The sequence below is a fragment of the Candoia aspera genome, chromosome 13 (genome assembly GCF_035149785.1).
Source record: "Candoia aspera isolate rCanAsp1 chromosome 13, rCanAsp1.hap2, whole genome shotgun sequence".
In the NCBI taxonomy this organism is placed as follows: domain Eukaryota; kingdom Metazoa; phylum Chordata; class Lepidosauria; order Squamata; family Boidae; genus Candoia; species Candoia aspera.
The window spans coordinates 1,071,644-1,084,638 of NC_086165.1; the positions used below are offsets into that span (position 1 = coordinate 1,071,644).

A 12,995-nucleotide genomic window follows, 5' to 3' on the forward strand; every position below is an offset into this window, starting at 1 on the left:
GCATCACTTTCCAGCCCCTGGAATCCAATACAATTTCCGCAGGAGTCAAAACACACCTTTCATGGCTTCAGCGGATTGAATGAGCTCCGTCACGGCCCCCGCAACCCCCTTGGACAAGGCGGTTAACAGATGCTTCAGCTCGGCACTGGGCTTCTGGAGAATCTGCGCGTTTGGAAGGGGAGGGAGGCAAAGGGTTCACAAAGGGGCACGTGGCTTTCTTGGTATCTCTGATTTCTCCTCTGGAACCTCCCTCCTCTTGAGCTGGTCGGGCCAAACCAGGCATCATGCAGCCAGCACGACTTCGGAAACACACCCCGAGGCCAACACGGAGCAGCATCTGCGGCCTTGTAAACAGCGGGTTGGGAAAGGAAAGGCTTTGGGCCACCATTGACTAATCAATCCCCGCAGCTCGGGCTGGGAAACATCAGTTAGGTCCCCCAGTGGGTCCCTGGAATGAGTTTCTAACCGGTTTCATCCTTCTTGTGCCTTTTGCTTGTGGGCGACAGGCGGTAACTCAAGGGCCTTTTTTGTTCAGCCTTTATCTGTACTTCCACACAGGCCCATTGATTTAATTCATCGAGAAGCCTTTCAACGCGCCACCTCGAAAAATAAAGGCTGGCTGCATCTGGATCTGCGGACAATTCTGTTCTTCTATTCGGGCTGCCTCACAGCCGTCGCCCCACCCCAAGTCCCACCCAGGTGGTCTTTATCTGCTGGGATCAGACCTGCTAACCGTGGGGTGTAACAGTCTGTGGGAATGACCTGGGGAGATGGGGGGAGAGCCGTGGACTGCACACCCGGCATGCAAAAGATGTCTCAGCCCACCGAAGGAGAGGGGGTGTGAAAGTGTCTCGGAAGGGAGCCTCCCTGGCTTTCTGGAGAGCGAAAGGACAGGTGGGGAGCAATACTTTCAGGCTTGCAAGATTCTCTCAAGAGAGACAGCCAGTCCTTGTGGTTGAGCTTCTTGTCTGGACTATCAAAAAGGGCTAACGTGGGAGACCTGGCAAAGCTGTGTCTCTAACTCCTACCTCCAGAATATTCAGTCTTTCGCTGGAGGGCTGGGCTTGCAATCTTCGGCATGCAAAGCAGGAGTTCTGCTCCTCAGTCCCCCTCCCCAGCAGGACATCTGCCCCTGCATTACTGATGGAGGCCCATGCCAGGGGCCTCGGCAAGCCACACGGACGAGGCAGCCCGGCCAGCTCAGCCGCTACTGGAAGGGGCCGAGGGGTGGCGCTCCTTACCGTCAGAACGTGTTCCAAGAGCTCCAGGTATGCCAAGGTGCACTCGGTCCCATAATGCAGGGCTCTTGTCCGGACGTCTTCGCTGACGTCGGGGTGGTAGGAGGCTTGCTGTGGGGGCAGGACACAAAGCCCGTCAGAGGGAGCAAGATCTCCTGGCAGTGGTGAAGCCACAGAAAAGGGCCCCGCCCAGGTTGGGCGCAGAAAAGGCCCAGCTTTCATCATGAGAACCAGAGATGCTGCCTTACCCCCTGCCCGACGCGCAACTCCTCCCGCCCAGCCGATGGGGGGCTCTCGATCCTGCACGCACCCCAAGAAATGAGCTTTCCCCTTTCGGCACCCCTTTGCCCAAGGCATTGCCACCCCCAGCCACCGAAGAAGAAAGGGGCACTGCACGGGAGGCTCTCGAGAGCTGAATCTGAAATGAGTTGGGATCGAAGAGGTTGGGTTGATTAACCACATGTTCCAATTGCTAATCAAGGCCCCTTCCGCCCAGGGGGAGATCCCAGCCCGCCAGGATGCAGAGGCGCTCCATGCACCCGGCTTGCTTGGTGAGTGGAGACGCGGACCCCCATCCCCACCCCGGGGAGGACAAAGCACGACCGAGAGCGGAGGTTTTGCTCGTGAGCACGAATGCCGAGCTGAGTTTTGAACTGGGACCTGCGGCCTGCCTGCTCAGCCTCAGCCTCTGGGCAGGATGGGATACAACAGTGCCCAGGTGGGGCTGCTCCCAGGTTGATGGCTGTGGCTCCCCACGCCCTCCCCCCCAAGCCCCTCCTTTAGTCCTCGGAATGCCACCAGGATCCGCAATGGGCAGCTCAAAGCAAAGACTATCTCTATCCACCTCACTCACTCACTCGTTTGCACGCACCCCCTCTGAATTACCGTGCAGGAACCGTATCGGATGTCCTGTCTGCACTGGCCCCAAAATAACTAGCAAGACATCTACCTGTCTTTAGTTCTCAACACCTTCACACATTACTTCACTGACATCCTTAAAACTCACGAAGATGGGCTAAGACCATCTCAGCCCAGCGGCCAGGCAGAGGCCTCCAGGGGACGGAGACCCCCTCCTGGGCCTCACCCCCTACAACTGGGGTTTGGAGGAAGGCTGCCCTCAACCCAGAGAGTACGTGGAGGCCCTCAAGAGACCTGCCCAGTCTCCTTAGAAAGCTACCCGGTCTAGCAGACATCACCACATCTTGTGGTAATGAATTCCACGGGTCGATAAATTCCACACTGCACTGTGTAAAGTCCTTTCTTTTTCAGTCCTAAATCTCCTCCCAGTTGCCTCTGTTGAAAGGCCCCTGGCCTCAGCCTCTTGAGAAAGGAAGAAAAACATCTGTCTGCTTTGACCAAATCATGCATGCTTTCATAGACCTCGATCCTCTCCCACCTTCCTCGCTTTCTTCCTAAGCTCAGCGAAACATTCTCGCCTTTTCATCCTTACGTGAACCTGTTGACAAAGACCAGGGCCATCCTCTTCCTGGGGCCAGCTGGTCCAAACATCCTACTTTAAACTGGAGACAGACTTAAAAAGAGAGACATCATCCGTGTCCCTCCCAGATTGCTTTCAAAGCAAAGCCACCCTGAAAACAAGAGAAACTTACTTTCAACTCAACACACACACACACACACACACACAAGCTGCTTCTCAAATGCACACTGGGCCTGCCGTGATGCTTCGGAGGATTTCGGCCCAGCCGGGAGTCCTTCGGGGGAAGCTCCACGGTACTTACCTTGCAGGCCGCCAGCATGTCAGCCACGGCTTTGCGGCTGAGGTTGGCCGTGGCAATCACGTCCTCTTGCCGGCAGGAGTTCCCGGCTGCTACGGCTTTGGCCGTTGCCATGGTGATGCCTTTTGTCATCCGAATGGATTCTTCTGGGGACGAGGTCTTTTCGGGAACTTCCTTGGACTGGAACACCTGGAGGGAGGCAGAAAGATCAGAGGTGCTGCCGTGGAAATGCCAGAAAGCCACAGAAAGGTCCGATGCAAAATGGGCCACGGAGAGGTCCGGGGAGTGGGGGCAAGGGCCACAAGTTTCAGTCTCTGCTGAAGAAAGCAAGCCCAGAGCCGGCAGGCGAGAAACTAGATCCTTCCTCTGAAGGGGGACCCACTCCGGGATTCCCCCGGCACACTGAGCAAGAAGTGGCTGGAATGATGGGATTGCTGCCCGTCAAAATTGCTCCCCCCACCCCGAAAGGAAGATTGCTGCTCAGCTGAACAGCTGGCCTCCCGGAGTGGTGGGTGCTCCGTCGCTGGAGGTTGTCAAGAAAAGATTGGACAACCAGTTGTCTGAGGCAGTATGAAGACTCCTGCCTTGGGCTGGGGTTGAAGACCTCGAAGGCCCCTTCCAACCCTATGATTCTAAATCTCACTTTTAAAAAACTGCATGGGAACGGGTCCTGGCCCTGGGCAGGGATACAGACACAGTGTGTTTACCGTGAGCTCCTGCTTGATGTATTCGATGGTGGCTTCAAGAGCCCTCGTTCCCCGGGTGGCCTCATCCTCTACTGCCTTCACCGTCTTCAGGAGGGATGTGACGTTGGTCACCATCACCTAGGAAAAAAGGAGAAAGAAAAGGACGCGTTGCAGCATGACCCAGGCTGTTCCGGCCTCGGTCAAGGTGATCCCTGAAGTCAGGGTAAATGCCACACGATGCCAATTCATCACCGCCTCCTTTTGGCTGCAAACCGTTGAACTTGGCAGGGAATCCAGTATTGTGGTGGAGGATGGATGCCCAACGGAGAAAAGGTCTTCTAGACATCAGGGCTAATTGGAAATATCCATCAAGGCTGAAACTTGGAACTTTAACCATAGGTACTTATTGAGCAAACATCGCTCTTGTGACATTGTAAGAGAACTGGGTTAGTCTACGGTGGCAAAAAAACCAGGAGTCTGGTAGCACCTTTTCTTACTCACAAATTACACTGAAAGGCTTAAGCCCACGAAGGCTCATGCCTTTTAAGAAAACGTGTTCGTCTGAGGTCTCGTGGCCTTATCAGCTTAGGGACGAAGCAAACTCAGAAGTAGAGAACTATGCAGAGCTTAATCTACAAACCAGAAAGCTGTTTGCAAGAAAACAAAAGGCAGAATTTGCCCCAGGAGGAAAGACAGAGACACAGTTCTAGCAATGGGAAGATCCGCAAGGACCACCGTATGCCTTAAACAGTTGCCAGTGATGGTTTGCCAACTCTGAAAATCCTGGGAAAGGAAAGAGGCGGCGATGCTTTGAGAGCGAAAAACGGGGGCTCCCATCCGCCACCTGGCCGAAACTTCACAAGGAAGAGCAGACGCAACCCCGTACTTTGGCAGCTCCCTTGAGCTGGTACATCGACGGGTCGTCCGCTGGCTTGCTCGCGGCCCCTTTGGTGGCACCGATGAGGTCAGACAAGGCCTTCGCCACATCCTTAATGGCATTGATTAGCACGACCTGCCAAACAGAAGGGCGCGTTAGCTGCTTTTGTTGCTCCCAATTAGCCATGCATTCTGGCGTTTAGCGAGATGGTATTTCAGCTTATAATGTCAAACTGGTATCGGAGAACGGGCGGCAATCATCTTAACAGCCAGCCTTCTAATCATCTGCTTTCCTGCAGAATACCCAGCCCCACGCCAGCCCACCAGGGACTGATCAACCTCTACTGAAATTAACATTCTCAGACACAACAGGAATGCCCCGTTCGGGAGCCTGGCACTCCCCAGGTCAGCAAGAAGGGCGCAAAACGACTGAAGACTAGGAATTCTGGGAAGAGCTGCAATTTCAAGAGTTCCGGAAGGCGCACAGAAGGGAAATGCTGGCGCAACATGCACACGGACACATCTAGGCTGAGGCAGACCAAGCAAGAGTGGGACAGATGTAGTACGGGGATGATTTTTCCATACTCTGCACTTGTCCAAAGCCTTGGAAGGCATTTTCTACATCTTCAACAGAGTTTACATTGGGATGAGAATAAGGGATTTCTTCTGTGGCATGAAGTCCTGTGAAAGGGTGCCACCAACCAGATGAATGACCTCCTATTCTTGACCTCTGACTATTGGCCTACGTCTACTTGCAGGCTCCCAGGCTTCTGGACCTCCTGTGGTGCAGAGGACCTCTCTCTAAGTTCACCCAGCCAGACAGAAGGTCTTGCCTGGGAAGAGGCTCTGGGCGATTTGGGGACAACCAACCCCCCAATCCTGTGACAGAGCCCATCCTATGACCCGCCCACACACACCTGAGTTTCAGGGTCATCCGAGCCCAGGCTGGCTGCCCCCAACTTCACGACCTCCGCCAGCTGCGTGATGGTGCTTGCCGAAGACTGGGCCGCTTGGGCCAATTTCTCCTGGCTCGAGGCAGCTCCAGAGACCAGCAGCTTGGTGTCTTCAACTAAAGCCTTTGCAGTCTTTAGAATGTTTTCCCTGGGAAAAGAAACAGCGTAGAAGTGAGAAATACAGGAGCAGGCAAAAATCAAGCAGCACCATCTTCCTCGTTTGCATAAACAGGTGCAAACAGGTGGGAGCTGTTTATGTCATTTTTATTAATGCATTTCTGATTGATTGCCTCTCACATCTGAATGCTCCTTTTGAATTTTACCCTCCATTTTAGCTTTAATCATATTGTAGGCAGTTTAGAATACGTGATATAAACTTAAAAAGCAAACCAATCATTCTGATTATGCTCAGCTACAATCATGGGTGCAGCATTTCCAAATTCTGTTACCATAATTAGCTTTGGAATTAGTTCTGAGGAGTGGACACAGGTTCACCATTGATTTCTTGGGTGATGCAACAGAATTTTGTTTATTACGTTTGTTATATTTATATATTGCCATAATCAAAACTTAACTCCGGGTGTGGATTTAACAGGGTGTGGTGTTTTTTTTAAACAACAAGGTTTAAATTTGAACAACATTATTAACAGAGATCTTGAGTTCATGCACGTTTAAATATCCTTTCTCCCAACAATACAGAATCAAGAAAATCCTTCTAAAAACAACTCTGTGGCTGATGTTCTCAAGATACTGAAAATGCTGTGGATTCCTGAGCTCCAGCCCTAATCCTGTGCTTAGGAGTGAAAGAATCGTAGACTTGTCTGACGTAGAATTTGCCTCTGCAGACAAAGCATTTATCTTTACCAAGGCATCAGCTGTTCAAGGGTGAGGGGAGAAATCTCATTTAGGCAAAAGGAAATTAAAACGATTTCTGTTTACTGATCCAAGACATGACTCCTCTGTACTCCGTATCTGTCCTACCTAAAATACAATAATTAATAAGTTAATTTGATCTCTGGGTCTTGAATAACGCCACATTACTACTGCTACTATTAAATCAAGGACTGAATACACTTTCCTCATAAGCCGCTGGACTGTTCTTTCTTTCTAAACCCCCCAAAGCAATTTCAGAGTAAATCTTCAAGGATTTCTACAGCAGCTTTCATTAATGTGGAATTGCACATGGCTGGGTAATAACACTGAAAATTTTAAACGATAGAATATTTTAAAATTTTGCATCCTACAGCTTTTCAGAACCTCTCGGGCTGCTTCCCAAGAGAGCTTCTGAACCAGAGAAGAAACAAGTTTGTATTTCCCAGAATAGCTAGGAAAATGAGAAGGGAAGGAAAGCAGCCTAAAACCAGAGGCATTTCCCATCAGAACATCATAGATTCTTCCCCTCTCAGCTTGGATTAAACAGATTTTGCAGGATCCTAAAAGATGACCCTGTAGGTCTGTTTTACTCTACTGCAGACACAGGGCAGCGTGAGAGCTACAAACAGTCACCACTGCAGGGCTTCAACAACCAGTTCTCCATCCACTGAAGACATCAAGGCAATGGGGTGGTTGGGTGGAGGACCCGTGGGGTTGTTTGGGCCACTAAATCATTTTGAAACCCTGAGAAGTGGGGCCAGGGCACTTGTGTACTTCTATGCAGTGAATCCCTTCTTCTCACCATCCAAGCCCTGCATCTTTTCAACCCAGATTGACGCTTTTCAGCTGAGGGTGATCACTGGATGGCCTTGAGCACTTACGCCACCGGAAAGGCACTGCCAGGTCAGCCCGACCCCCCCACCCCCAGTTACGGGCCCATGCTCACCGGTGGTCAGCAAAGGATTCGTTGTTCTCAGCGTTCAGCGTCCCGGCCGCAGCAAACATGATGGTGGTATCCAAGTCGGCAATGATGCCCGAGACGGCGCTGGCAGCCGTGATGCATGCCTGGGTGCCCTTGTTCCCTGCCTGGAGAGCCGACAACACCAGGGACACCTATCCAAAAGAGGGGACTGTGGTGGCTGCAGGGTCGGCCCATGGAGGGAAGGGGGGCAAAGGTGGGGGCCGGGCGATGGGAAGCACCCACCTTTTCGCTGACTGTCCGGGTGCATTCAATCAACTCCCGCTTGACGTAGCCATCGGTCGGACAGATCTGCAGGGCCCCGGCCTTCTGGACCAGGAAAATACAGCTGTGCCCAAGTTCTTGAACCCGCGTTCTGATCTGGAACCCTATCTGTAGAGGGAAGAACAGATCGCATAAAAGGCTCCTGTCTGGATGGCATCCCAAGGGAGAGCAGGAGGAATGATGGTTCAGGGGCTGCAGGAAAAGCTAATCTGCAGCCTGAAGAACGAGGGTTATTGTCATGAGTAAGGATGGCGAGCAGGGGGCTCCCATCCAGACTGTCAAGCGCATGCGTAGCACTGAGGAATTGGGCAGCCATTCGAAGAGACACAGATCGGGACCGCCTTAACCCTTGGGGGTTATTTGTCTGGGTTTTCCCACGCTTCTTCAGTTTGTTAGGATTCCTGTTAAGTACTAGCAATAAATACTAGAGACCAGTTCCTTGTCTCAGTGCGTTTCCCGGCTGTTAGGACAGTTATTCTCCGGCTTCCAGCTCGTTAACTGGGAGTGCATCAGGAAGATGCATCTCTATACAATCCTAAGTAATACTAAAAACCCCTCTTGGCTATTGTAATATAGAACCAATGTTACATTACTGCCTGTTATCCTGACGTTTGTGGCTGTTTAGAATAAAAGCCCGTTAAAAGCAGTACTAAACACCCCTCCTGAACACTGGAGAGAAAACAGAACAGAAGGAGATATTTTCTTTTCGTTACAGAAGTATGTCCTACAGTTGATGACATGGAAAATTCTAACTGCATCTGATTATTTTGGTCCTTGGTTAGTTTCCTCTAGCCCCCCCAAATTAGGGGTATGATTGGGATTTACTGTAAAACTAAATGGGGGCCTTTTTCCTCTGTGTTCTGACAGCGGCTTCCAAAACTAGGGGGAGACCGACCTTTGAACTGCTGTATCTGCCCCCAGCCCTACTGTGGGTATCCCTTTTCCCACAACCCCACGGGCTGCCCATTCACTCAAGGGGTGCCCAAGGATGGCAGACCTCCTCCGGTTCTGCAGTCCCTGCCGCCATCCGTCCTTGGGAAGCCAAGTGTCCGTAGTCGGTGGTCATTTGCGATGCGAGTCCTCCCAGTTCCTCTGGATTAGTCACCGCCTTGGTCATCTGAGAGGAGGAGAAAGAACACCCGCTTGCAACGGTTGACTTGCAACACCAATTCAAGGACCCAGCTGGGGCTTCTGAAGATCCTCCCCCCATTTTGCCTTGCTGTTAGTCTCCTCCAGCATTCTGACACGCTTTATGGAGGGATCCTGCTGCCGTACGAAGGTCCTGCTCTGACTTCTTCTGAACCGTTGCTCCAGCTTTCTGTTTTTCCTCTCGCCCAAGACCCTGTGTGTTCTACATCGAAATGCAGCCTGGGCATTTGCCAAACAGACCCACCTTAAATTAAAAACTAATGCATGTGATCCATTGGTTTGAGAAGGAAAACTTTTAGGGCAGTATAAAAATAACGCCAGTGGATAAACCAACAAGCAAATGACTCCTCTGGTGGATACTGGTTATCAAGCAAGATCGAAATCTCCTGAAACACAATTAGCAAAAGCCAACTACCTGCAGAAATGCAGGCAGGTTCAGGCATTATTCTAAACCAGACATCTTCCCGGCCAGCAGTACCCACTAATATGCTGGTTAGCGTAGACCAGAGTATGCCCAACTGAGCCAAAGGGTGCCAGGCTAGCAACGTGGATGGCATCAATCCTACAAATGATCAGGTAACAGAAAAGAATGTCCCTCCTTTGGTTTGCACAAGTGCCTTTTCCTGACTGTGCCAGGAGAGAGGATTCAGCAGTTGATCTGAAGACTCTCTGGCAGATGAGCTGAGACAGACACTCTTGGGCCAAGGCAGGCTATCTCTGAAGAACGGAGGAGGGGGTTGCTGATTTTATGTCCTGCCCAGCCACTGCCATGAGCAAGGACCTGGGTCAAGAGGTGCCCGGGTCTGTCCATGGACTTCTCTTACCATCTCTTGGGCTGTGACCGCAACGGCCCTGCAGTATTTGACGACGGTGGTCTGGTAGTCAACAAAGGACCCTTTGGGCTCTGGTGGCGTCCCTTCATCCAGCTGCATGGCGGGTAGCGTGGAAAAGAGAGGAAAGGCTATCAGCAAGCAAGAACAGAAGACCTCAACCTGGGGCCCTCCAGAGCTGTTGGACTACACACCCTATAATTCACAATCAGCACAGCCACCAGCTTCAGGTTATGAAAGCTGAAGTCCAGCACCTCTGGCAGGTGCTCCTAGAAGAAAGCTAATCTGGATAAGGAATTCATGAATCCACAGGAGTGATTTTCACTAGAAAGTTCATGTCAAGAACCAAACTAGGAACAGGACTTTCCTGACCACGTGCATGGTTGGTGCATGTTCTCGTGCCTAGAAAGGAACAAAAAAGTTTGGAATTGTGGAGTCCCTGGTGCTCTCTGAGCTTGGCGGTTGGCTTGCAGACGTTTCATTACTCAACTAGGTGACATCATCAGTGCGAGGGAGGGGGGTCCTGCTCTCTGCTTATACACAGTGGCTCGCCCTTCCAGTCTTGGTGGGGGTCTGGTTTCCTCCTTGGTAGTTCCTTTATTGGGACATTGTTTTCTGCCTGATTGTTTGTCTGTCTAGGTTTTTTTTAATCACATGGCATAGTAGTTCGGTGTTCATGCCGCTTTTCTTGCTGGGAAATCCTTGTGAGGTCCAGCAGCCAGATGTGTAGACTATTTAGCCGTGTTTGTCTGGTGTTAACCCTGCTTATCTGGGTGTTGGCTGCTGGAGGGGATGTGTTCTGCTCTTTTGGCTTCCTTCTTAGCTTTTCTGTTCTCTCTCTTGAATGGTGTCTCGCCGTGTCTACTGATGGCTGATTTGTCCGAGTGCCAAGCTTCCAGGAATCCCCTCGCATTTCTGGACTTGGCTTGGTTTAGGATGCTCTCAGCTTCGCAGTTGAAACTATGGCTGAGTCCATGTGTCCTTGTGTTGCGGGATGGAGGACTTTTCATGGTGGCTTCTGACTGCCAGTTGGTCTTCCTGGATGCACTCCACCAGTCTTCTGCCTGTCCGTCCTACACAGTGGCTGCGACAGTCCTTGCACTGCGTGTTGTAGATGACTCCTGTTTTTAATTCTTGGGCTGCTGGGACTTTTGGTTTGGAATTGTAGAACCACAAAAGGACCACAACTGTAGAAAAGTTTGGAATTGTAGGCCCATAAAAAGGGAGTGGGAAAGGTTCTCACAATTCCACTTCTGGAAATATCCCCCAAAGGGGACTAAAATCAGTGATGGACAATTTCCAACTTTGGATTAAAGCATTCCACAGGGTTCCTCAACAAGCCAGGGCAGTCTTCCTCTCCCTGCAAACTCATCAGCCAACATGATAGTGGCTGAAAATGATGGGAGATGAAGTCAGGCCTCAGTCTGCAGGCTTGACAAGAATGACCAAGATGCAAGGAGAGGCTGAAGCAACCCCTTTTGTGCAGGACCACCCAGCTGGAGGACAAGCAGACTGATTTCCACCTGCCTGGGAGGAGGAGGACAGGGCTGTGCACACAGGCATGTTCCCCAGATCCCCAAAGCATCCCCTTCCCCTATTTCAACCGGCAACATAATAAAATGAAAGCTGCTGAGAAAAGATGGTTACTTATAGCATTTAAGAAGTACAGAAAGAGTTTTGATAGTTGTCAGCTTGAGCCCCCTTGGATGCCTTGAGAAAGCCGCATGTGCCAGAACCCTGGCAGCCTCACAAGGAGCAGCAGTGGATCCAGAGGGTCCTCACCCACCTCGCTCACGGCTTCAGCAATGGAGTCCACCATGTTCCCCACCATGCCCACTTCGCTGGCAGCCTCATTCAAGGTCACCATTATGTCCTCCACGGCCTCTTTCATGAGCTGCGCCGCCTCCAGGATAGCGTCATGAGTGTGTGAAGCCTGGGAGATACAACAGAGACCCGTCACCCTTCCTTTCCTTTGCGGTGCGCTCATGCGTGCAGAGCCCACTCATGCCCTTCTGTGGGACAGGCATGGGATGCTGACTGATCTCCTGAACAAACCTAGACCAGGGTTCCTGTAGAAACAGAGGGGAAGGCAACAAGGAACAGGGCTCCTTCTGAGGGAAGAGGTTTTGGAACAGAAGTGTCGCAATGTCCGCAGAACAGAGATCTGGTGGAAAGGAAGCCTGCCAAAAAGGCTTCTTCCCATGTTGCTGCAACTGCAGCTCTAAAGGAGGGCAGCACAAGCTGAATTAAAAGTTTCCTGCGGTATAAAAGAGGAAATACAGCAGCTGCCCAGAGCGGCCTCAGCGCTAAAGAGTACAGAGGCTGAGGGCATCTTTAAAATCCCAGGGTCTTAGAATTAGAAGGGTCCGCCGAGGCCATCGAGTCTGACCCTCTGCACAGTGCAGGAATCCAAATTAAAGTGGTCCTGGCAGCAAAGGGGAGGCCATTACCTCTGAGGCTCGCTGCTTCCACAGTCAAACGGCTTGTGATGTTTGGAACTTTTTTTCCTGATGTTCAAGCAAAAGCCGTTCTTGAGAAAGCGTTCAATCCCCCCTTCCCCAAATCCAATGCCTCAAAAGTTTATTCCAGGCATCCATTTTCTGAAAAGGCAATTAGAACATTTGCCGCCCAAGCTCCTCGAGGAGGACCATAATCAGACGGAGTTGATTACCGAAGGCTGCGTTTTTAATTAAAGGCGCTTGCACAAGAGCCAGGAAAGGAATTCTCCAGAGCTCTCATCACGGCCCAGCATTTGAAATGCGATTACTCCCAAGGAGCGTATTTTTAGACTTGTAACATGCAAATCATGTTTTCTTGATGAAATTTCCTTCTGACAAACGTGACACACTTCAGGGAATATACAGACCTGGCTGGCTGCCCTTCAAATATCTCAAATTACAACTCCCATCTTGCTGAGCTAGCCCAGGCTGGCTGGGACTTCTGGGAATTGAAGTCCACCCATCTTAAAGTTGCCACGGTTGAGACGATGGGCTTTCCCTTCAGCCCACCAGAGAACGCAAGGCCGGCAGAGAGAGGACGGAGGGCAACCGTCCAGAGGAAGGACCGTAAATTGGGGGAACAGACCATCCACGTTATCCTGAAGCTAAAGTGTTCCTTTCTGTCTAAACGACTTCCTGCACACACAGCCCCAGCTCAGGATCCATCTCCTTAATCTGCACATTTTTAAAATTTATTTCTACAGTGCTTCTTATGGGAGGCAATGTTCAAAAGCACAACTCCATCTTGCCAACTCAAATGGCACCCATTCGAAGACACTTCCACCATTTTTCAAAAAGGCAAGCTCATGTCAGGAGGGTTGCAAGTTTTAGTAGGCCGAGCCACGCAGGAATCACGCGGGATTAAAAATCTAAAGCCACGGCAGGGCTATCGCTCCGTTCCAGATAGGTCACA

General features: G+C 51.1%; 1 protein-coding gene across 2 annotated transcripts in view; it reads right to left on the reverse strand.

The window, feature by feature from the left end:
* The window catches only part of TLN2 (talin 2), a 56,835-nt gene that overhangs the window by 6,459 nt on the left and 37,381 nt on the right, over positions 1-12,995 (reverse strand). For both annotated transcript variants that reach the window (XM_063313888.1, XM_063313887.1), the window contains exons 40-50: positions 11,371-11,517; positions 9,579-9,680; positions 8,603-8,722; positions 7,567-7,713; positions 7,309-7,475; positions 5,454-5,637; positions 4,547-4,672; positions 3,682-3,798; positions 2,978-3,163; positions 1,242-1,349; positions 57-162 (exon numbers count right to left, since the gene is read on the reverse strand). In XM_063313888.1, the coding sequence (XP_063169958.1) occupies positions 57-162; positions 1,242-1,349; positions 2,978-3,163; positions 3,682-3,798; positions 4,547-4,672; positions 5,454-5,637; positions 7,309-7,475; positions 7,567-7,713; positions 8,603-8,722; positions 9,579-9,680; positions 11,371-11,517 (1,510 nt within the window). The remainder of the gene's footprint in view (positions 1-56; positions 163-1,241; positions 1,350-2,977; positions 3,164-3,681; positions 3,799-4,546; positions 4,673-5,453; positions 5,638-7,308; positions 7,476-7,566; positions 7,714-8,602; positions 8,723-9,578; positions 9,681-11,370; positions 11,518-12,995) is intronic.